The sequence below is a fragment of the Nerophis ophidion genome, linkage group LG27, assembly GCF_033978795.1.
Source record: "Nerophis ophidion isolate RoL-2023_Sa linkage group LG27, RoL_Noph_v1.0, whole genome shotgun sequence".
NCBI classification, from domain to species: domain Eukaryota; kingdom Metazoa; phylum Chordata; class Actinopteri; order Syngnathiformes; family Syngnathidae; genus Nerophis; species Nerophis ophidion.
The window spans coordinates 22,119,418-22,144,198 of record NC_084637.1 but is presented as its reverse complement, the minus strand read 5'-3'; the positions used below and the strand labels follow the sequence as shown (position 1 = coordinate 22,144,198).

The following is a 24,781-nucleotide window of genomic DNA, read 5'->3' as shown; positions in this document are numbered from 1 at the left end:
CCCTAAACACCTCCCTAGGGAGGCATTCGGGTGGCATCCTGACCAGATGCCCGAGGCACCTTTATTAAACCCCCTTTATTTTATTTTATTTTATTTATGTCAAATGTGGCAGCTCACCGTGCAACTCGTCAAATATTCCAACATGTATGATTAAAATAAACACAGTTTGTTAATGCGCTGTCACGCCAAATTTCTTCCCCCCTACAAAAACTTTCCCCCAGGAAGAAACTACTTGAAGGACGCCAATGAGGGTGGAAGGACCTTAAAGCAGCCCACACAGCTGCCTGTTATAAAAGCATTATAATTGGCTGATTGTCATAGGTGAAAAATAACGGTGAGAAAAAAATATTAGCATTCCAGCATGCTAACCTTTCAAGCTATTTTTGCTTCGCTAATTTTGCAGCTGTAACCCTTAAGAGTCATATAACTTGGTATTGTCACACCCTCATTGGGGTCCTTCAGTCATTGGAGGGGCTGTCACGCCAAATTTCTTCCGGGGGGAAGGTTTTAGTTGGGGGGAAGAAATTTGGCGTGACAGCGTCCTCCTGAGGCAGCTGCCTGAACAATAAAGATGGCCGCCAATTACGTCATCAGTCACTTCTGAGGTGACGAAGTAATTCACATAAAGACCTGTGGAGGGCAGCAACACGCCTAAGATCGTCCAGTCCGCCGGAAATTAAAGAGAATAAGAAGTCATCAGTCACAGGTGTTGTCAGTCCACAAATGAGCAGTCAAGTTGGAGTTGAAGTTCAGGCCGACTTTATTCTTCATCTTCAAAACTAGTTTCTAGTTTTTTGTTTGTTTAATTGTGGCCATGCCAGTCATTAGTCGCCTTTCTGCTGACGACATGTCCTGGAAACGAGTCCGCCGGAGGACAACCGCCTTCCCCGCAGAGGAGGACGAAGACGACCAGGACGAGACGGTAAATAAAGTCCAGCGTTTATTTAAAGTCAATTATTTGTTATTGCCACTTATCGGAATAATATTAGCTACAAAAGGACAACTGTAGTGTGAGTAAAGTCTTGTGTCTGGTGCGGAATACGGAGAATATGTCCAATGTTACCGCTCACTTCCGGTGATCGCTAATTTTGTGAGAATTCGCGATGTGACTCTAATGAACGAATCAAGTTTTTTTTGAACGGCTTTTTTTTTTTTTGAACAGTGATCCATCCATTTTCTACTGCTTATTCCGTTTGGGGTAGCGGGGGGCGCTGGTGCCTATCTTTGCTACAATCGGGCGGAAGGCGGGGTACGCCCTGGACAAGTCTCCCCCTAATCGCAGGGCCAACTCAGATAGACAGACAACATTCACACTCACATTCACACAATAGGGCCAATTTAGTGCTGCCAATCAACCTATCCCCAAGTGCATGTCTTTGGAGGTGGGAGGAAGCCGGAGTATCCGTTTAAACGACAATTTGCCATCCTACTGGTGACTGGACTTGAAAATGAGGCAGTCAAAATAAAAATAATAAATTTTTATTGACATTCGTTTATGTCCAGGGTGTAACCCGGTCTTCCACCCGAATGTTGCTGAGATAGGCTCCAGCACTCCCCGCGGCCCTGAAAAGGACACGCGGTAGAAAATGGATGGATGTTCACATTTTTAATTGACCTTATTGCATACTTGCCCACCTTGAGACCTCCGATTTCGGGGGTGGGGGGCGTGGTCGGAGGTGGGGCGGAGGCGTGGTTGGAGGCGTTGTTGTGGGAGCATGGTTAAGAGGGGAGGAGTATGTTTACAGCCACTTGACTTTCAGTGAATTCTAGCTATATATATATATATATATATATATATATATATAAATATAAATAAAACACCTAGGGAGGTGTTTAGGGCACATCCAGCTGGTAGGAGGCCACGGGGAAGACCCAGGACACGTTGGGAAGACTGTCTCCCGGCTGGCCTGGGAACGCCTTGGGATACCCCGGGAAAAGCTAGACGAAGTGGCTGGAGAGAGGGAAGTCTGGGCTTCCCTGCTTAGGCTGCTGCCCCCGCGACCCGACCTCAGATAAGCGGAAGATGATATATATATATATATATATAAATAAAATAAATAGTTGAATTTCATATGGCACCTATCAAATACGTGGGCTTCAGGAATCAGAGCAGACTCCCTCACTTGCCCAGGTGCGCAACACCACGAACATCGTTGGACAATCAAAAAGCAACCACATAATGCTATAGCCAACATTCACCAGGAGATTGCAAGAGACAACATCCATCCATCCATCCATCCATTTTCTGCCGCTTATTCCCGTTCGGGGTCGCGGGGGGCGCTGGCGCCTATCTCCGCTACAATCGGGCGGAAGGCGGGGTACACCCTGGACAAGTCGCCACCTCATCGCAGGGCGCAAGAGACAACATAAATCACTCTATTACACACGGCGTCACCATGGCTGTAATTTCCTCGTTCTTCTGCTTCGTGTCTTTGTGTGTGCAGTTTTTTATTAAAATCCGTAGATTTTGTAACGTGATTGGGCAAGCAAGCTGTTTATAAAACAGGAAAGCGGACGTGAAAACAGACTGTCCCCACTCATGTCCGCATGGAGCTGGAGAGGGCGTGGCCTCCAGCTCCGGCTGAATTTCGGGAGATTTTCGGGAGAACATTTCTTCCAGGAGGTTTTCGGGAGAGCCGCTGAATTTCGGGAGTCTCCCGGAAAATCCGGGAGGGTTGGCAAGTATGCCTTACTGTTTTTATTTTTTAACTTAATTGCAAAGTTAAAAAGAAAATAATATTAATGATAATGTAGCCGAGTGTCCTGGGTTCGCTTATACAGTGTACATATATAATAAAATAATAAACGGGAGACATTAGAGCAGGTCCGGTCTCCACCACTTATTTAATGTTCTCTCCTTCACACAGTGTCTAAGCCCACCTTCTACAACAACCCACCTTTTGTATAGACCTCTTACGTCAGTCCTACGGCAACTCTGGAGGGACACCCTGAACTGTTTGTTACGATAACAATAATGCTTCACAACCTCTTTTATATTCTTAATAATTGTATGAACATTTTTTGGTGTTGAATTTTTAAAATGTGTATTATTTGATACTATATATCTCTGCTTAGGCTGCTGCCCTCGTGACGCAACTTCAGAAGATGGATGGATGATACTACATATATATATCTCACTCAATAATAATGATAATAATAGTAATAGTAATATTTATTGTAGAAAATAGAAGTGTTGGATACTTCTCTTGTTGCTTTATTTGTATTTGACTTTATTAAATGTCAAATCAATAGTTAAGTAAAAAAAAGAGTTGTTGTGTAGGAGTTTCTACATTTATCTCAAATATCGCCGGCTTCCAGTTTTTTCAGCTCAAAGGTCATAATTCCAATATTTCATTTACAGTTAAATGTTATGCAGCAGGAGGAAGAGGAGAAGGCAGAAGCTGAAGACAAAGTCGATTTAAGCACGCTGACAGATGACCACCTGAAGGCTGCTTTGCTCGCGCATGGCGTCAAAACTGGGCCTATCGTGGGTAAGATGCCCTATTGAAGTGTTTTGAATGCCAATTTTATTAAAAATAAAACTTGATATTCATTAAAATCAAATGTATAATTATTACGTCCATATCAATTTAGTTATAACTACATTATTCTTAAATTATCTTTTTTAATCCAGTTTCCAGTATACTGTATTTTCCGGACTATAAGGCACACTTTTAAAATCCTTTTTTTTTTTCCTCAGAACTCGACAGTACAGAATAATTTTGGTTTTGCTTACTGACCTCAAAGCAATTTTATTGGATACATGGTTTAATAAGTGTGGCCAGTAGATGGCAGTCACACTATATATATGTGTGGCCTGCAATATGACTCAAGTAAAAAACATTTTATGTTCCATTGCGATTATGAAACATTACACACGGCGCTCAAAAATCTATCAAAATGTTTTAGTACGACTTTGGTGAGCTATGAAGCCGCACCGCTTGAAGAATTGTACTGCGACAACCAGGTGGTTTTAGTTATGTAATTAGAACTAATTTCAATTATAATGGAGGTAATTACAAATACTGTATTTCCTTGAATAGTCACCGGGGCGCTAATTAATTTAAAACCTCTTCTCACTCCTGCGCTTATTCAAGGCATGCGGTAAAAGTAAGAAGGCGCTAATAATTTTAAAACCTCTTCTCACCTCAGCGCTTACCAATGGTATGCAGTAAAAAAATTGAGTGTGATTAAAAATAATAATCCATTCATCCATCCATTTTCTACCGCTTATTCCCTTTTGGGGTCGCGGGGGCGCTGGCGCCTATCTCAGCTACAGTCGGGCGGAATAATAAAAGATTATTCTGCAGCCGCGGCCCAGTGGTTGGGGACCACTGCTCTACAACATGTCATCTCGACCGCCTTTACACAACGCTATCTGCGTGCCGGCCTGACACATGCATTTCGCTGCTTCTCATACGAGATTGCAATGCATACTTGGTCAACAGCCATACCTTTTGGTGCTAGCGGGTGTATAATATAGCCAAGAGTCATGGATGCATGGCATTGTGGGTAATTCCTATGTTGCATTTATGTGTTACAGAGCCGATGTTCTCCCAAAATGTGTTTGGTGTGGGTTCACAGAGTGTGGCACATATTAGTAAGAGTGTTAAACTTGTTTTATATCACAACCATCAGTGTGATCTGTATGGCTGTGGAACAAGGCCCCTGGTTTACACATAGTAAAAGCAAAAAAAAGCTCCTCCGCTATTTTGAAAATAACAACGGGGGAAGCGTCATTCGTGACGTCACGAATTTGACCCGGCGGTAAAAGTAAGCATGCGCTAATAAATTTGTTAAGCGAGTTTGATCCGTCAGTAATTCAAGGCATGCGCACGTTACATGCCCGGTGGCTATTCAAGGAAATCCGGTATATTTTAATTAATACAATTATTTGTATTAATTTCGAATGAAATATTTTACAAAATGTTTTTATTTTTTATATATATATATATATATATATATATATATATATATATATATATATATACACACACACACACACACAGTATATATCTATAATGTACTTATAACTCATTTAAATTAATATGGAGGTAATTACAAATATGTTTTTAATAAAATTATTTTATTTAAATATTCTATTAAACATTTTTAATAAAAAAAATATAGAAATATATTAATTAAAATATGTTAAATTATATTTGTATTGATTACCTCCATACAAATTAAAATTTGTATGGAGGTACATTCTTTAAAAAAAGAAAATTCTCACAGGTTTCCCAAAAAACTGTAGTAGTACTGCGTGTTGGCTGCAGACACAACCAGGTGATTTAATTGTAATGTAATTATAACTAATTTGAATAATATGGAGGTAGGGCTGGGCGATATGGCCTTTTATTAATATATCAAAATTTTTAGGCCATATCGTGATACACGATATATATTGCGATATTTTGCCCTAGCCTTGAATGAACACTTGATGCATATAATCACAGCAGTATGATGATTCTATGTGTCTACATTAAAACATTCTTGTTCAAACTTCATTGATATATGCTCATTTTAGACTTTCATGCAGAGAGGGAATTCACAACTAAGTCAATTTAACAAAACTGTATTTATTAAACAGCTATTAAGCAGTGGCACAAACATTCATATCATTTCAAAACAGAAAGTGCAAGATTGTCAGACATTTTAAAACAAGCTATTAGTGCACTTTTGGGCATGACGTCACTAAGATGACATATCAAAACAACACTAAATAAAAGCGCACTTTTTGTACAGACCACTACAATAGTTTAAAACAAATAAAGTTCACTTTTGTGAATGATGTCACAAGATATGTTAATAAGTGTCAAATAAAAATGAGCTGCATAATAGGAAATCAAATAGTGCATGTCCTACTGTGTTGATCTGGAAATAGTTGCTTCGGCATTTTGTGGGTGTGGCACCGAATGGAGATGTTGCAATGCGGAGTAAGCACTCTTTATTCTCTAGCGGGTGACTTTTCAAATGATCCTACAAATTAGCAGTGGTGCTACTTTTTGTAGAAACGCTTCTGCCGCAAAAATGTTAAACATATTCCCACTTGAAGCCAAACCACCGCCAGACGATGGACCCCCTGCTGTTTTTCCTTGGGAATTCATTCTTCCTCCATTTGTTACCAGATTGGCACCTTCTCTCTCTCGTATTACCACCCGCACCTCACCATTGGCATCACAGCTAACATTACCATGTCACTACCTGTCTGCTCCGCGGGAGCGGGTGACGTTGCTCACGTGACAGTATGTGACGTGTGTAAGAAGGTGCGCTTGTTTTAAGTCTCTGTGAGAAGGAGAGACAAGAAAGCGGGAGAAACTCATGCATTTTAATGGCCGCAGCTAAAAGCAACTGCGTGAGAATGTATACTCGAATATCACGATGTAGTCATTTTCTATATCGCACAGAGACAAACCCTCGATATATCGAGCATATGGATATATCCACCAGCCCTATATGGATGTAATGTTTACAAATACAATATTCATGAACAGAAATATATTTATTGAAAACATATTTTTATGAATTCAAATTAAAAATATTTAAAATAAGTTTTAAATTATATATACATTATGTATAATGTAATTATAACTAATTCACATTAATATGGAGGTAATATTTACAATACAAAATTGAATAACAAAAATATATTACATTTTTATTAAACTTAAAAATATTTTGAAATTATATATAATATGTACATTATATTTTTTATAATGTAATAACTAATTTAAATTGATATGGAGGTAATATATAATTTTAATTAACAAATATTTTTATTAAATTAAATTACAATATTTTTAATAAAACAATTACAATTTTATTTGTAGTTATTACCTCCATATTAATTTAAATGTTTTATAATTACATTATTTTTAAATAATCTTTTTAGGCAAGTTTCCAATATAACTGTAGTAGTGCTGTAGTAGAACTGCGTGTCTGCTGCAGACACAACCAGGCGGTTTTATGAGAGGACGCTGAGGAGGCTCCAGGCTGACGAAGGACAGGAGACGTCAACCATCGAAACAATTGTCTTGTCTTCTGACAGTGAGGACAACCAAGCAGGTATTTATTATACTTTTCATGATAAAATCTTTATTTTGTTCAAATCAACAACTGGTGATGTTTGCCAAAGATTGCGATGGACAAGAAGAGGAAGAAGAATGCAGCAAGGTGAGACCACTGTACATAAACACTACATTATCATTTGAATATTTACAATATTAATAACAATCATTATTTTAAATATTAGAACTTTAATTAAAATAATTTGTATTGTTTGATTTGTACATCTATGTATTTTTTCCAAATAGTGGTACTCCTCTTGGGAAGGTTTACATGCCAGGAAAAGTACACTACTTACAGCAATGGTATAAATTATGATATTTAACGTTAAAAAACCTTTGAAATCAGATCAACCAAACTAAAAAAGTAAATAAAATGTCACTTATTTATCAGTTTGTTTGGATGTAGACTTCTTGATGAGGATCTCTTGTTGCTAGGCAGAATTCGTAGGGCTCAATAATAACTGCCCCATAGGCGAATGCGAAACGTGCATTTTTTTTTGCCAATACCCAATATATATATATATATATATATATATATATATATATTTTTTTTTAAATACAATTTCCCTTCCGTTAGCAATGTCAAAAAATACTACCATTTTATTGAAGTTGACACTAGCGGTTGTTAGATTGTAGGTTGTTTTGTCTTGTTGCTAGGCAGAGTTCGTAGGACTCAATAATAATTCCCCCCTAGCCAACTAAGAAACTCACACTTTTGTTAGGTTTTTTTTTTTTTTTGTCCAAACCCAACTTTTTTTGATAACTGTGGTGCTCCATAATTTTTGTTGCTGTATAATATATGCAAGCCACGCCCACAAACCTGAATGACAAGCCACAAACTAATTGAATCACTGCTCTGTATTAAATATAAAATGTGTACAATATATTCTAATATTGTATAACACAGAATATTAATAAAAAGCTAAAAACCTGTTAAAATGCAATTCCACCATTTTTAAATTCATTGTTAAATACTAGTACATTAAGTACACTACTGTTTCTTCATCCATCCATCCATTTCCTACCGCCTGTCCCTTTTGGGGTGGCAGGGGGCGCTGGTGCCTATCTCAGCTACAATCGGGCGGAAGGCGGTGTACACTCTGGACAATCTCCACTATTTTTAATGTTTTAGCAATTACAATTTTTCATTAATGTTAAAAATGACAATTTAAAAATTTCATATATCTAGTGATGGCTAGAATGTAGATTCTCTTGTTGCTAGGCAGAGTTCGTAGGGCTCAATCATAACTGCCCCATAGGCCCATGAAAAACTAGCATATTCTCCATATGTACAGGTATGTATGAATGTACAAAACCAGTGAAGTTGGCACGTTGTGTAAATGGTAAATATAAACAGAATACAATTATTTGCAAATCCTTTTCAACTTATATTAAATTGAATAGACAGCAAAGACATGATATTTAACATTCGAACTGGAAAACTTTATTTTGGGCAAATATTAGCTCACTTGGTTTAAAAAAAGCTGGCACAAGTGGCAAAAAAGACTGAGAAAGTTGAAGAACGCTCATCAAACACTTATTTGGAACATCCAACTGGTGAACAGGCTAATTGGGAACAGGTGGGTGCCATGATTGGGTATAAAAGCAGCTTCCATGAAATGCTAGTCTTTTACGAACAAGGATGGGGCGAGGGTCACCTTTGTCAAAACAATTTTTTAACATTTCTCAACAAACTATTGCAAGGAACTTAGGGATTTCACCATCTGCGGTCAATAATATCATCAAAAGGTTCAGAGAATCTGGTGAAATCACTGCATGTAAATAGCAAAGCTAAAAACCAACATTAAATGCTTGTGACCTTTCAATCCCTCAGGCATTAAAAAGTGACATTCGTGTGTAAAGGATATCACCACATGGCTCAGGAACTTCAGAAAACCACTGTCAGTAACTACAGTTTGTCACTACATCTGTAAGTGCAAGTTAAAACTCTACTATGCAAAGCCAAATACATTCATCAACAACACTCAGAAAGGCTTCGCTGGGCCTGAGCTCATCTAAGATGGACTGATGCAAATTGTAAAAGTGTACTGTGGTCCGACGAGTCCACATTTCAAATTGTTTTTGGAAACTGGACGTCGTGTCCTGCGGACCAAAGAGGAAAAGAACCATCCAGATTGTTCTAGGCGCAAAGTTGAAAACCCAGCATCTGTGATGGTATGGTGGTGTATTAGTGCCAAAGGCGTGGGTAACTTACACATTTGTGAAGGCGCCATCAACGCTGAAAGGTACATACAGGTTTTGGAGCAACATATGTTGCCATCCAAGTAACGTTATCATGGACGCCCCTGCTTATTTCAGCAAAACAATGGCAAGCCACGTGTTACAACAGCGTTTTTTCATAGTAAAAGAGTGTGGGTACTAGACTGGCCTGCATGTAGTCCAGACCTGTCTCCCATTGAAAATGTGTGGCGCACTATGCAGCGTAAAATAGAACAATGGAGACTGTTGAACAACTTCAACTGTACATCAAGCAAGAATGGGAAAGAATTCCACTTAAAAAATGTGTCGTCTCAGTTCCCAAACGTTTACTGAGTGTTGTTAAAAAGAAAGGCCATGTAAAACAGTGGTAAAAATGCCCCTGTGACAAAATTTTTGCAATGTGTTGCTGCTATTAAATTCTAAGTTAATGATAATTTGTAAAAAAAAAAAAATATGTTTCTCAGTGTGAACATTAAATATCTTGTCTTTGCAGTCCATTCAATTGAATGTAAGTCATTATATTCTGTTTTTATTTACCATTTAAAGAAAATGTGCCAACTTCATTGGTTTTGATATATATATATATATATATATATATATATATATAATGGGTGGATCCAATTTTTTATTTTCTTTCTTGTCAGAAGTCAGTCAGAAAGTGAAAATGTTAATATTTGTATTCTCTTCTTTCCGCAGGCGGTACATGTGTTTTCTCAGAATAGAGGTTATGATTACCCACAATCCTTTTCACCTTCATCAAGAATGGTGATTAAAAACCATACTCCCATGGGACCGTCCATCTTTTGAGTTTTTAATAAGAACATTTTTTTGCAGCGTGCTGTCACATGCAACTCCCAGCAGAAAGTTAGCAAACCCGCGTCGACGTTTGAAACCAAGGCAAGTAGCTTGAATTGACACCATGGCTCTAACTGCTTGTTGCTTTAATGAGTCTTCTGTCAGGTCCTGGCTGGATCTATGCAGAGTTGCACTTCTCCTCACAAGAGCTTCAGCATCACTCAAATGGTGGAAGAGGTTGTGGTTTCTCTTTTTTTTTTCCAATATTTTTGCTGCTGGGATGCAGGAAAACATTTTCAATCCATGTGTTTTTTCTCTCTCCAAAACAACAGATGGAGGGTCGGAGGTCAAAGGTGAATGACTGCGAAATACACCGACGTTGGTCTTCGTCCGACTCTGTGAGTTTGTCCTGTTTGGTGTTGTTGAACCGAGATGTTAACGTTAGAATGCGACGAGTACAATATATATCACGCTGAGGCTAAACAAAAGCCTAGAATGCTAGCAGTTAGCAAGTGTAAGTACCAAGTTTTATGTCTCCGAGGTGTACTGTGGATACATTTAACTCAAACTTTTGATGGTGGGTCAGGGTATAATTTTTGGTGATTTAACCCCCAGTTCTGCTTCTTAACCTTGTTGGTGGTACCGAACCCCACCAGTTTCTTACGCGTGTTCACCGAACCCTTCTTTAGTGAAAAATACAATTTTTAAATGTTTTTTTCAAATTCAAGACAGAGTTACTGTATATTTCAGACTATAAGTCGAGGTTTTTTTCATAGTTTGGCCGTGGGTGCGACTTATACTCCAGAGCGATTTATAGTCCGAAAAATACGGTATATGTTTTTGGTAACACTTTGGTATGGGGAACATATTCTAAGTAACAAAGACTTAATTTAGAGTTTTTTGGACACCAGGGAACGTATTCTAAGTAGGGCTGCAACTAACAACTAATTTGATAATCGATTAATCTGTCGATAATTACTTTGATTAATTGATTAATAATCGGATAAAAGAGACAAACTACATGTTTATCCTTTTCAGTATTTTATTGAAAAACAGCATACTGGCACCATACTTATTTTGATTATTGTTTCTCAGCTGTTTGTAAATTTTGCAGTTTATAAATAAAGGTTTATTTAAAATATATATATTTTTTTAAATAAAAACAGTAGCCTCTGCGCATACGCATAGCATAGATCCAACGAATCGATGACTAAATTAATTGCCAACTATTTTTATAATCGATTTTAATCGATTAGTTGTTGCAGCCCTAATTCTAAGTAACAGACTTAATTTAGAGTTATTTGGTTAGGGTTAGGGCCAGGGTTAGAGTTACGGTTATAATAAGGCCACGCCGAATAAGGCATTAACAAGTACGTAATAATGACTAATTAAGAACCAATATGTTACTAATTTGCACGTTAATAAGCAAGTAATTAATGGTAAATATGTTCCCCATACTAAAGTGTTACCATGTTTTTTTACTGTTGCACAAAATAAACCGTGCATGAACATCACCTTGTTCAAAGAACAAAACCAACACAATGCATAAACTCACAACAAATTACTTCAGCTGTTGCCGTATCCGTAATACGCCGATAGGGAGAAGTTTTTATTTACACGATGAGTCGGGTGTGTCTTGACCTCCACCGAACCCCTAGGGTTTGATCGAACCACTGCACTAGATGCTGAGTGCCAAGCAGGGGGGTAATGGTCCCATTTTTATAGTCTGTGATGTGACTCAGTTTGAGTCATATGGGCCACCGATGTTAAAGGGGAACATTATCACCAAACCTATGCAAGCGTCAATATATACCTTGATGTTGCAGAAAAAAGACCATGTGTTTTTTTAACCGATTTCCGAACTCTAAATGGGTGAATTTTGGCAAATTAAACGCCTTTCTGTTTATCTGTCTTTTAGCGATGGCGTCAGAACGTGACGTCACCGAGGTAACACACCCGCCATATTCATTTTCACATTACAAACACCGGGTCTCAGCTCTGTTATTTTCCGTTTTTTTCGACTATTTTTTTGAACCTTGGAGACATCATGCCTCGTCGGTGTATTGTCGGAGGGTGTAACAACACTAACAGGGAGGGATTCAAGTTGCACCACTGGCAAGAAATCTGCCGCCAGACCCCCATTGAATGTACCAGAGTGTCTTCACATTTGACCGGCGATGCTAAGACAGACATGGCACAGAGATGTACGGATAACCTGCAGATGCATTTGCAACGATTAAGTCAACGAAATCACAAAGGTGAGTTTTGTTGATGTTGTTGACTTATGTGCTAATCAGACATATTTGGTCACGGCATGACTGCCAGCTAATCGATGCTAACATGCTATGCTAATCGATGCTAACATGCTATTTACGCTAGCTGTATGTACATTTGAAACTAGATACCCACATTTAATGCGAAACAAACACTTACCAATCGACGGATTTAAGTTGCTCCAGTGTCACAAGATGCGAAAGTCCTGATCGTTTGGTCTGCACATTTTACCAGCGATGCTAATAAGGCAGTCATGCTATGGGCCACTTCATTAGGTACACCCACGCTATGGCCGAATAGTGTCAATAGCTATTCGCTCAATAGCTTCAATTTCTTCTTCAATTTCGTTTTAGCTATCTGCCTCCATACTCCGACCATCTGTTTTAATACATGCGTAATCTGTTGAATCGCTTAAGCCGCTGAAATCCGAGTCTGAATCCGAGCTAATGTCGCTATATCTTGCTGTGGTAACCGCCATGTTGTTTGTATTGGCAGCCCTGTATGACGTCACAGGGAAATGGATAGTGGTTTCAAAGATAGCGAAAATAAGGCACTTAAAAGCTTTATTTAAGGATATTCCGGGACCGGTAAAATTTTGAAAAACATTTAAAAAAATACAACAAGCCACTGGGAACTGATTTTTATTGTTTTTAACCCTTTTGAAATTGTGATAATGTTCCCCTTTAACCGTTAACATGGTAATGTTACCATTTTACAGCCAAACACCTCAGTCACATGACTTGATACTTGGCACATGCTAGCTTGTACCATGCTAACCTTTTAGCTATTTTTGCAGCTGTACATCTCACTCATACAACTTGAAACTTGATGCATGTTAACTAAGCATGCTAACTTTTTAAGCTAATTTTGCAACTGCACATTGAGTTATACAACTTAGTACTTGACATATCTTAACTGTTAACATGTCGTATAACTTGGTATTTGCCAAATGTTAGCATGCAAACTTTTTTTAACCAATTTTGCAGCCATGCATCCCAGTCATAACTACTAGGTACTTGATACATGCTAACTTTTTAGTTATTTTTACAGCTGAGCACCTCATATTACTTGATATTTGGCACATGCTGTCTGTTAACATGCAAACTTTTTAGCCAATTTTTCCAACCGTACGTCTCAATCAAATAACTTGGTACTTGACACATGCTAACTTTTTTAGCCAATTTTGCTGCTGTTACGCTTAGACTTATACCTTGGTACTTGACCCATGTAAACGTTGGCATGCTAACTTTTTTAGCTAATTTCGCAGCTGAAAACCTCAGTCGTATATTTTGGTACTTGACCCATTAACTGTTAGCATGCTAAATGTTTTAGCTAATTTTGTAACTCAACACCTTAGTCATACAACTTGGTACTTGACACATGTTAACTGTTACATACTAATGTTAGCATGCTAGCGCAAACATTTTTCCCAGCCATTTTTACAGCTGTACATGTAAGAGTCATATGACTTGGTATTTGGCACATTTTAACTGTCAGTATGGTAACTTTTTTTTAAACTAATTTGTACACCGTTCCAACACGCTCTGGGGAAAGATTGTAGTAAAAAAATGTTTTGTTATTTTTACAGCTGAACACCTCCAGAGTCATAACTCCATATTTAGTGCATGCTAGCTGTTACCATGCTAACCTTTTAGCTAAATTTACAGCCTTATATCTCAGTCATACAACTTGGTACTTCGATACATGCTAACTTTTGTTTAGCCAATTTTGCAGCTGTACACCTAAGTCATATAACTTGGTACTTGATGTATGCCAGCTGTTTGCATGCTAACTTTAACATGCTAGTATACCAACATGTGTATGCTAACTTTTATAGCCATTTTTGCAGCTGTACACTCCAGTCATATAACTTGTTACTTGACCCATATTAGCTGTTAGCATGCTAAATGTTTTGGCTAATTTTGCAACTGAACACATTAGTCATACCACTTGGTACTTGACATATGTTAACTGTTAACATACTAATGTTAGCATGCTACCGCAAACATTTTTCTTTGCGATTTTTACAGCTGTACATGTAAGAGTCATATGACTTGGTATTTGGCACATTTTAGCTGTCAGCATGCTAACTGTTTTTAGCCAATTTTGCCGCCCTACACCTCAGTCATAATTTAGTTATTGATACATAATAAGTTTTTTTTTAAAATTATTTTTATAGATGAACATCTCCAGATTTATATAACTCCATATTTAGTGCATGCTAGCTGTTAGCATGCTAACCTTTTAACAAATGTTGCAGCCTTACATGTCAGTCATACATATTGGTACTTCGATCCATGCTAACTTTTGTTTAGCCAATTTTGCAGCTGTACACCTCAGTCATATAACTTGGTACTAGATGTATGCCACCTGTTCGCATGCTAACTTTAACATGTGTATGCTAACTTTTTTAGCCATTTTTTCAGCTGTACACTCCAGTCATAAAACTTGTTACTTGACACATTAACTGTTAGCACGTTAAATATTTTAGCGCATTTTGCAACTGAACACCTTTTTCATACAACTTGGTACTTAACATATTTAACGGTTCACATACTAATGTTAGCATGTTAGCCCAATCTTTTTTCTTACCCATGTTTTACAGCTGCACATGTAAGAGTCATATGACTTGGTATTTGGCACATGTTAACTGTTAGCATGATAAATGTTTTTAGCCAATTACGCTGCCCTCCACCTCAGTTATAATTTAGTTATTGATACAAGCTAAGTTTTTTTTGGGTTATTTTTTACAGCTGAACACCTCCAGAGTCATATAACTCCATATTTAGTGCATGCTAGCTGTTACCATGCTAACCTTTTAGTTAATTTTACAGTCTTATATCTGTCATACAAGCTGGTACTTTGATACATGCTAACATTAGTTTAGCCAATTATGCAGCTATACACCTCAGTCACATAAATTGGTAATAGATGTTAGCATGCTAGTAAACTAACATTTGTATGCTAACCTTTTTAGCATTTTTTGCGGCTGTACACTCCAGTCATATAACTTGTTACTTGACACATGCAAACTGTTAACATGCTAATTTTGTCATGATAGCATTTCTGAAAATTTGATGGGTCACGGCTTCTGGAAGGACTCAATCCTCCAGCACTACACGATCGCTGCTGTCCCGCCAAATTTCTTCCCCCCTACAAAAACTTTCGCCCCGGAAGAAATATGGCGTGACAGCCCCTCTAATGCCTGAAGGACCCCGATGAGGGCGTGACAATACCAAGTTTTTTTGACTCTTAAAGGGGAACATTATCACCAGACCTATGGAAGCGTCAATATATACCTTGATGTTGCAGAAAAAAGACCATATATATTTTTTAACCGATTTCCGAACTCTAAATCGGTGAATTTTGGCGAATTAAACGCCTTTCTATTATTTGCTCTCGGAGCGATGACATCGCCTTGTGACGTCACCTAGGTAGTCAATCCGCCATTTTCTCAAACAAATTATAAACATCGGGTCAAATCAGTTCTGTTATTTTCCGTTTTTTCCGACTGTTTTCCGTATCTTGGAGACATCATGCCTCGTCGGTGTGTTGTCGGAAGGTGTAAGAACACAATCAGGGACGGATTCAAGTTGATTTACGTAGAGTGTGCATCGATTAGTACGGCATGCTAATCGATGCTAACATGCTATTTAGGCTAGCTGTATGTACATTTGTAGCTATATTTGCATCCAGCGTTTCCCTCCACCCACATTTAATGCCAAACAAACACTTACCAATCGACAGATTTAAGTTGCTCCAGTGTCACAAGATGCGAAAGTCCCGATCGTTTGGTCTGCACATTTTACCGGCGATAAGGCAGACATGGCCAAATAGCGTCAATAGCTATTCGCTCAATAGCTTCAGTTTCTTTAATTTCGTTTTCACTATCTGTCTCCATACTCCAACCATCCGTTTTAATACATGCGTAATCTGTTGAATTGCTTAAGCCGCTGAAATCCGAGTCTGAATCCGAGGTAATGTCGCTATAGCTTGCTGTGCTATCCGTATTGGCATCACTGGATGACGTCACAGATAGCGAAAATCAGGCACTTTAAAGCCTTTTTTCGGGATATTCCATGATGGGTAAAATTTTGAAAAAAACTTCGAAAAATAAAATAAGCCACTGGAAACAGATTTTTATTGGTTTTAACCCTTCCGAAATTGTGATAATGTTCCCCTTTAAGGGTTACAGCTGCAAAATTAGCGAAGCCAAAATAGCTTGAAAGGTTAGCGTGCTGGAATGCTAATATTTTTTCCTCAGTTATTTTTCACCAATTACAATCAGCCAATTATAATGCTTTTAAAACAGGCAGCTGTGTGGGTTGCTTTAAGGTCCTTCCACCCTCATTGGGGTCCTTCAAGCAGTAGAAGGGCTGTCACGCCAAATTTCTTCCGGGGGGAAGGATTTTGTAGGGGGGAAGAAATTTGGCGTGACACTGCCCTCTGCGCTTCAAGAGAGGATGGTTCAAATGCAGAGACTTTAAATCCATCCATCCATCCATCATCTTCCGCTTATCCGAGGTCGGGTCGCGGGGGCAGCAGCCTAAGCAGGGAAGCCCAGACTTCCCTATCTCCAGCCACTTCGTCTAGCTCTTCCCGGGGGATCCCGAGGCGTTCCCAGGCCAGCCGGGAGACATAGTCTTCCCAACGTGTCCTGGGTCTTCCCCGTGGCCTCCTACCAGCTGGACGTGCCCTAAACACATCCCTAGGGAGGCGTTCGGGTGGCATCCTGACCAGATGCCCGAACCACCTCATCTGGCTCCTCTCGATGTGGAGGAGCAGCGGCTTTACGTTGAGTTCCTCCCGGATGGCAGAGCTTCTCACCCTATCTCTAAGGGAGAGCCCCGCCACCCGGCGGAGGAAACTCATTTCGGCCGCTTGTACCCGTGATCTTATCCTTTCGGTCAGGACCCAAAGCTCATGACCATAGGTGAGGATGGGAACGTAGATCGACCGGTAAATTGAGAGCTTTGCCTTCCGGCTCAGCTCCTTCTTCACCACAACGGATCGATACAACGTCCGCATTACTGAAGACGCCGCACCGATCCGCCTGTCGATCTCACGATCCACTCTTCCCCCACTCGTGAACAAGACTCCTAGGTACTTGAACTCCTCCACTTGGGGCAGGGTCTCCTCCCCAACCCGGAGATGGCACTCCACCCTTTTCCGGGCGAGAACCATGGACTCGGACTTGGAGGTGCTGATTCTCATTCCGGTCGCTTCACACTCGGCTGCGAACCGATCCAGTGAGAGCTGAAGATCCCGGCCAGATGAAGCCATCAGGACTACATCATCTGCAAAAAGCAGAGACCTAATCCCGTGGCCACCAAACCGGAACCCCTCAACGCCTTGGCTGCGCCTAGAAATTCTGTCCATAAAAGTTATGAACAGAATCGGTGACAAAGGACAGCCTTGGCGGAGTCCAACCTTCACTGGAAACGTGTCCGACTTACTGCCAGCAATGCGGACCAAGCTCTGACACTGATCATACAGAGAGCGGACTGCCACAATAAGACATTCCGATACCCCATACTCTCTGAGCACTCCCCACAGGACTTCCCGAGGGACACGGTCGAATGCCTTCTCCAAGTCCACAAAGCACATGTAGACTGGTTGGGCAAACTCCCATGCACCCTCAAGAACCCTGCCGAGAGTATAGAGCTGGTCCACAGTTCCACGACCAGGACGAAAACCACACTGTTCCTCCTGAATCCGAGGTTCGACTATCCGGCGAAGCCTCCTCTCCAGTACACCTGAATAAACCTTACCGGGAAGGCTGAGGAGTGTGATCCCACGATAGTTGGAACACACCCTCCGGTCCCCCTTCTTAAAGAGAGGGACCACCACCCCGGTCTGCCAATCCAGAGGTACCGCCCCCGATGTCCACGCGATGCTGCAGTCTTGTCAACCAAGACAGCCCCACAGCATCCAGAGCCTTAAGGAACTCCGGGCGGATCTCATCCACCCCCGGGGCCTTGCCGCCAAGGAGCTTTTTAACTACCTCAGCGACCTCAGCCCCAGAAATAGGAGAGTCCACTACAGATTCCCCAGGCACCGCTTCCTCAAAGAAAGACGTGTTGGTGGGATTGAGGAGGTCTTCGAAGTATTCCCTCCACCGATCCACAACATCCGCAGTCGAAGTCAGCAGAACACCATCCGCACCATACACGGTGTTGATAGTGCACTGCTTCCCCTTCCTGAGGCGCCGTATGGTGGTCCAGAATCGCTTCGAAGCCGTCCGGAAGTCGTTTTCCATGGCTTCCCCGAACTCTTCCCATGTCCGAGTTTTTGCCTCCGCGACCGCTAAAGCTGCACACCGCTTGGCCCGTCGGTACCCGTCCACTGCCTCCGGAGTCCTATGAGCCAAAAGAACCCGATAGGACTCCTTCTTCAGCTTGACGGCATCCCTCACTGCTGGTGTCCACCAACGGGTTCTGGGATTACCGCCACGACAGGCACCAACAACCTTGCGGCCACAGCTCCAATCAGCCGCCTCGACAATAGAGGTTCGGAACATGGTCCACTCGGACTCAATGTCCCGCACCTCCCTCGTGACATGTTCAAAGTTCTCCCGGAGGTGTGAATTGAAACTCTCTCTGACAGGAGACTCTACCAGACGTTCCCAGCAGACCCTCACAATGCGTTTGGGCCTGCCAGGTCGGTCCGGCATCCTCCCCCACCATCGCAGCCAACTCACCACCAGGTGGTGATCGGTAGAAAGCTCCGCCCCTCTCTTCACCCGAGTGTCCAAAACATAAGGCCGCAAATCCGATGACACAACTACAAAGTCGATCATGGAACTGCGGCCTAGGGTGTCCTGGTGCCAAGTGCACATATGGACACCCTTATGTTTGAACATGGTGTTTGTTATCGACAAACTGTGACGAGCACAAAAGTCCAATAACAAAACACCACTCGGGTTTAGATCCGGGCGACCATTCTTCCCAATCACGCCTCTCCAGGTTTCACTGTCGTTGCCAACATGAGCGTTGAAGTCTCCCAGTAGGACAAGGGAATCACCCGGAGGAGCACTTTCCAGTACTCCCTCGAGTGTACCCAAAAAGGGTGGGTATTCTGAACTGCTGTTTGGTGCGTAAGCACAAACAACAGTCAGGACCCGTCCCCCCACCCGAAGGCGAAGGGAAGCTACCCTCTCGTCCACTGGGTTGAACTCAAACGTACAGGCTTTGAGCCGGGGGGCAACCAGAATTGCCACCCCAGCCCGTCGCCTCTCACTGCCGGCAACGCCAGAGTGGAAGAGGGTCCAGTCCCTCTCGAGAGAACTGGTTCCAGAGCCCTTGCTGTGCGTCGAGGTGAGTCCGACTATATCCAGCCGGAACTTCTCTACCTCGCGCACTAGCTCAGGCTCCTTCCCCCCCAGTGAGGTGACGTTCCACGTCCCAAGAGCTAGCTTCTGTAGCCGAGGATCGGACCGCCAAGTGCCCTGCCTTCGGCTGCCGCCCAGCTCACAATGCACCCGACCTCTATGGCCCCTCCTATGAGTGGTGAGCCCATTTGAGGGATGACCCACGTTGCCTCTTCGGGCTGTGCCCGGCCGGGCCCCATGGGAACAGGCCCGACCACCAGGCGCTCGCCATCGTGCCCCAACTCCGGGCCTGGCTCCAGAGCGGGGCCCCGGTGACCCACGTCCGGGCGAGGGAAATCTGGGTTCATTTCGTTGTAATTCCATAGAAGTCTTTGAGCTGCTCTTTGTCTGATCACTCACCTAGGACCTGTTTGTCTTGGGAGACCCTACCAGGGGGCATGAAAACCCCCAGACAACATAGCTCCTAGGATCATTGGGACACGCAAACTCCTCTACCACGGTAAGGTAGCAGCTCAGAGAGGAGGACTTTAAATCTACAATCCAAAAAATCACTTTGAATGAACAAAATCATATTGATTATGTCTTTATTATGTTAGGTGCTCATAAAGATGCTGTCTGGACACATCGGAACATAATCATATAACCATGTTTGCACAATAGTGGATATTTTAAGTGATATTAGGGGTTGAACATGCACTTGTTTCAGGTGGACATGACGGCAGGTGTGGACGAGAGGAGGCAGTCACAATACTTTACTCCAATGGGGTCACTTTCTGAAAGACAAGAAAAGGTGCTGTCTTTTAATAAGTTATCCTTACCTTTATACATTCATTCATGTTATCATTATTAACAAATATAATATAATCATAGTTATGATGATTATAATTAAACTTATAAATATAATTTATTGTCATTATACTAATTTATATTCCTTTTAGTAATTTTACTATGATTATCAAACCTGCCCTTTACAATAACTATTGGAACTAATGACTATTGTAATAGTATAATTATAATAGTTATAGATTATTATAATCATACTTATTTTCATTGTATACATCATAGTAATTATGTTACTAATAATAATGTTGAACCGTGCCATTCATAATAATCCATCCATCAATCCATTTTCTAACGCTTATTCCCTTTGAAATCGCGGGGGGCGCTGGTGCTGGTGCCTATCTCAGCTACAATCGGGCGGAAGACAAGATTTACACTCACATTCACTCACTAGGGCCAATTTAGTGTTGCCAATCAACTTATCCCCAGGTGCATGTCTTTGGAAGTGGGAGGAAGCCGGAGTATATAATTACTATAGTTTTTTTAATTATATATGGCAGGTTTGGTAATTATTAGTAGTATAATTAGTATTATGATTATAAATATTGTAATCATAATAGTATTGATTATAATAATTCTTAAATACAATATTGTAGGCATCACAATCATTATGATTCTATTATTTTAATCATTGTATTTACCTTTGTAATGATTATTATAATTATCTTCATTATTGTATACATTTGATGTAAATATCTTAATTTCTATATTTTTTTATCAGTATTATCAATCTAAATGCTTCGTAATAGTACTATTAAAATTGTTTTATGATTTTTGTTAGTTAAATAACTATGATAATGATAAAATTATAATAATGATACAAATATTACCTTTGAATTATTGATAAGAATGGCTCTATTGAACCAAAAATCACACCATAATGATCTTTAAGTATGTTTGTTTGATAACTTGTTTTTAGGCCCTTTGACTTCTTTACAGTTTGTTTTTGTGTGCTTTACAAAGTTTTTGAAGGTACTTACTTTCTACGTTGTGCATTCAAGGAGTTAATTCCTGACATGACCACATCCACGGCCATCAGGTGAGTGACATCACAATTTGATAGAACAGATTTCACAAAGCAAAAAAACTTATAACACATGTATACTTCAATTACACAATGAAGCTCATGTGAATTATGGTAGTCTATACATTTTAAAATGTTTGATTTTGTCTAATGTGACACATGCCATAAAAATTTGTATTCATGTGCACCACCATTTAAGAAACTAAATGACATACAGCATAACTGTCGTGTAAAAAAAGTCAACCACGGTAGAGTAATTTAGCATATTTAATGGCCTACTGAAACCCACTACTACCGACCACGCAGTCTGATAGTTTATATATCAATGATGAAATATTAACATCTCAACACATGCCAATACAGCCTTTTTAGTTTACTAAATTGCAATTTTGAATTTCATGAAGTATCCTGTTGAAAACGTTGGTATGATGACGCGTACGCGTGATGTCTCGGATTGTAGCGGACATTTTTTTCCATCCCGATTCAAGCTATAAGTAGTCTGCTTTAATCGCATAATTACACAGTATTCTGGACATCTGTGTTGCTGAATCTTTTGCAATTTGTTCAATTAATAATGGAGAAATCAAAGAAGAAAGATGGAGGTGGGAAGCAGTGTATTGCAGCTGCCTTTAGCAACACAAACACAGCTGGTGTTTCCTTGTTTACATTCCCGAAGGTGAAGCTTTACTATGGAACAGAGCGGTCAAGCAAACATGGTTCCCGACCACATGTCAGCTGGCAGGTATCGGTGAGAAAATTGTGGTAATAAGTCGGTTCTTACCGTAGACATGAGCGGAGCTTGCGTCCTCCTGCAGTTGCAGACTCTCCCGCCGGAGACACTGGCGGTCACCACACCCGTGGCCACATCCCTCCGACTTTCAGGTACCATATAATCTCACTAAAACACTAGTATCACAATAAGAAGCTCAGGGATTTTCCAGAATTATCCTAGTAAATGTGTCTAACATCTGAATTGCTCCCACTGCCCTCGCCGTTTTTTTGTTTTTCTTCCTCTTCTTCTAGTCCTTTTATTTCACTATCCTCATCCACAAATCTTTCATCCTCGCTCAAATTAATGGGGAAATCGTCGCTTTCTCAGTCCGAATCACTCTCGCTGCTGGTGGATATCATTGTAAACAATGTGAGGATGTGAGGAGCTCCACAACTCGTGACGTCACGCGCACATCGTCTGCTAATTCTGGTACAAGCAAGGCCTTTTTATTAGCGACCAAAAGTTGCAAACTTTATCGTCGATGTTCTCTACTAAATCCTTTCAGCAAAAATATGGCAACATCGCGAAATGATCAAGTATGACACATAGAATTGACCTGCTATCCCCGTTTAAATAAGAACATCTCATTTCAGTAGGGCTTTAACGCTAAATTATACTAGTTTGCTCAAAACCTGCTGATGATTTTAATTCTTAAAAATTTTAGAAAGCCAGAATGCCACAAGTGTTTAAAACTGAATTGAATGTATGCAGTGTAAGTGCCGTACAAGTGTAAGAATAAGTTAACCATCGTCAAACATGTATTATGTTTGACTTTTAAGAAAAAATCAACGATAAAAACATTGACATATTGATTATATACTTTGATGACAGGATATATTCTTCATGACCTTTTAACCACATTGTACTTAGCAGCCAGGACTGGACTTGTGTATGGATTCCCTCCAAACTTCAATAGATATCGCGTTTTTCTGCAGTGGTTCAAACAAAAGAAAAAGCAAACTAAGCTTTCGTAGGCGGCACAAAAGTTAAAAGGCAAAATATGCCAAAGCAGTCAAAACTAAAGTCAAAGAATAAGTAAAACCGACTTGTGGAGGCGACGGAAGGCAAAATAGACCTGTGGAGGTAACACAAAAGTCCAAATAAAGAAAACTAGGCGTGTGGAAACTGACAAAGAAGTCAAAGAAAAAGCAACAAAAAAAAAAAAAGAAAACTAGGTTTATGGAGGCAAACATAAGTCCAAGAGAAAGCAAAATAGGCTTGTGGATTCAACACAAAAGTGAAAGAAAAAGCAAAAGAGGCTTGTGAAGGTGACACAAAAGTGAAAGAAAAAGCAAAATATAAAGATAAAGAAAAATTGGTTTGGGAAGGCAACACAAAATTCATAGAAAAAGCAAAAGAGGCTTATCGAGGGGACACAACTGAAAGGAAAAGAATATAAAAAAGAAAAATAGGGTTGTGATGGCAACATAAAAATGAAAGAAAAAGCAAAAGAGGCTCGTGGAGGCGACACAAGTGAAAAAAAATATTAAGATAAAGGATATGTCTGGAGGTGACACAAAATTCAAGAAAAAGACAAATAGATTTGTAGCGTTGACAAAAAGTAAAAGGGGCAAAAAAACAACAAAAAATAAAGAAAAACAAAGAGGCTTGTGGAGGTGAGACAAAATATAAAGAAAAAGCAAACAAGGCTTGTGGAAGTGACCCTTTTGTTGCTCACTGGAGGTCAGAGGTGTTAATGTACTGCTTGTGTGTGTGTGTGTGTGTGTGTGTGTGTGTGTGTGTGTGTGTGTGTGTGTGTGTGTGTGTGTGTGTCAGCGTGGCCTGTCGCAGGCCCATCAAGGGTGCGGCGGGGCGTCCCGTGCGGTACCAAAGAAGGCCAGTCAGTCCCAGGACGGAGGACAGGAAGGAAGTGGAGTGTGACTTGGTTCCCGTTCAGGTCCAGTTTGTGCTGTTTGTGTTCTTGGCTGTGCTGCTCTTTGTTGTCGAAGACCAGTCTCTGAGTCCATTCCTGGTCCTGGTCTACAACCTGGTGACTTCCCTGTGCAACACAGAGTCAAACCTGCAGGAGACTGTACCACTGTTAGGGCAGGACTAAATGTTGACTTACAACGTCAATACATTTTTCTATATTTTTAAAACTTGTTTCAATAAAGATGTTGTGCTTTTGTACCAAGGTGTCCAAAGTGTGGCCCAGGTGCCATTTGCAGCTACCTTTTTAGGACATTTTAAGCATACTATTATGTAATGTGATGTAACAAAAATGTTGAAAACAATAACACAAAGCTGCAATATAAACAGTTTTTTTTAACTTAAAAACTGTCAAGTAGCTCCAACGACGTCACATCAAATATTACATTTGGACTTTTTGGGGAGGAATATTGCATATTTTGTTTGCCGTGAAAATGAAACAGTTTTATTTAACAAAAAGGGCATCAAGCAACAATAACTTATCCACAGATAGATCTCAAGTTGATGCAGTTCATAAGTGTTTAACTTAT

The 24,781-nt window shown here is 40.3% G+C and overlaps 1 protein-coding gene across 3 annotated transcripts; it reads left to right on the top strand.

Annotated features, from left to right (window-relative positions):
* The first annotated feature begins 646 nt into the window (after window positions 1-646).
* LOC133544231 (lamina-associated polypeptide 2, isoforms beta/gamma-like) lies at window positions 647-24,452 on the top strand. 3 transcript variants are annotated; one of them, XM_061889378.1, is made up of 11 exons: window positions 647-922; window positions 3,377-3,491; window positions 6,949-7,065; window positions 7,136-7,173; window positions 9,984-10,052; window positions 10,122-10,184; window positions 10,248-10,319; window positions 10,415-10,480; window positions 20,393-20,476; window positions 21,528-21,565; window positions 24,099-24,452. In XM_061889378.1, the coding sequence occupies exons 1-11, from the start codon at window positions 815-817 to the stop codon at window positions 24,376-24,378; spliced, it is 1,050 nt and encodes a 349-aa protein (XP_061745362.1). In that variant the 5' UTR covers window positions 647-814; the 3' UTR covers window positions 24,379-24,452. The 3 variants fall into 3 exon arrangements, with proteins under 3 accessions (XP_061745362.1, XP_061745363.1, XP_061745361.1); XM_061889379.1 differs by lacking the exon at window positions 24,099-24,452 and adding an exon at window positions 22,337-23,493 and having other exon boundaries at window positions 3,362-3,491; XM_061889377.1 differs by having other exon boundaries at window positions 648-922; window positions 3,362-3,491.
* The last annotated feature ends 329 nt before the right edge of the window (window positions 24,453-24,781 follow it).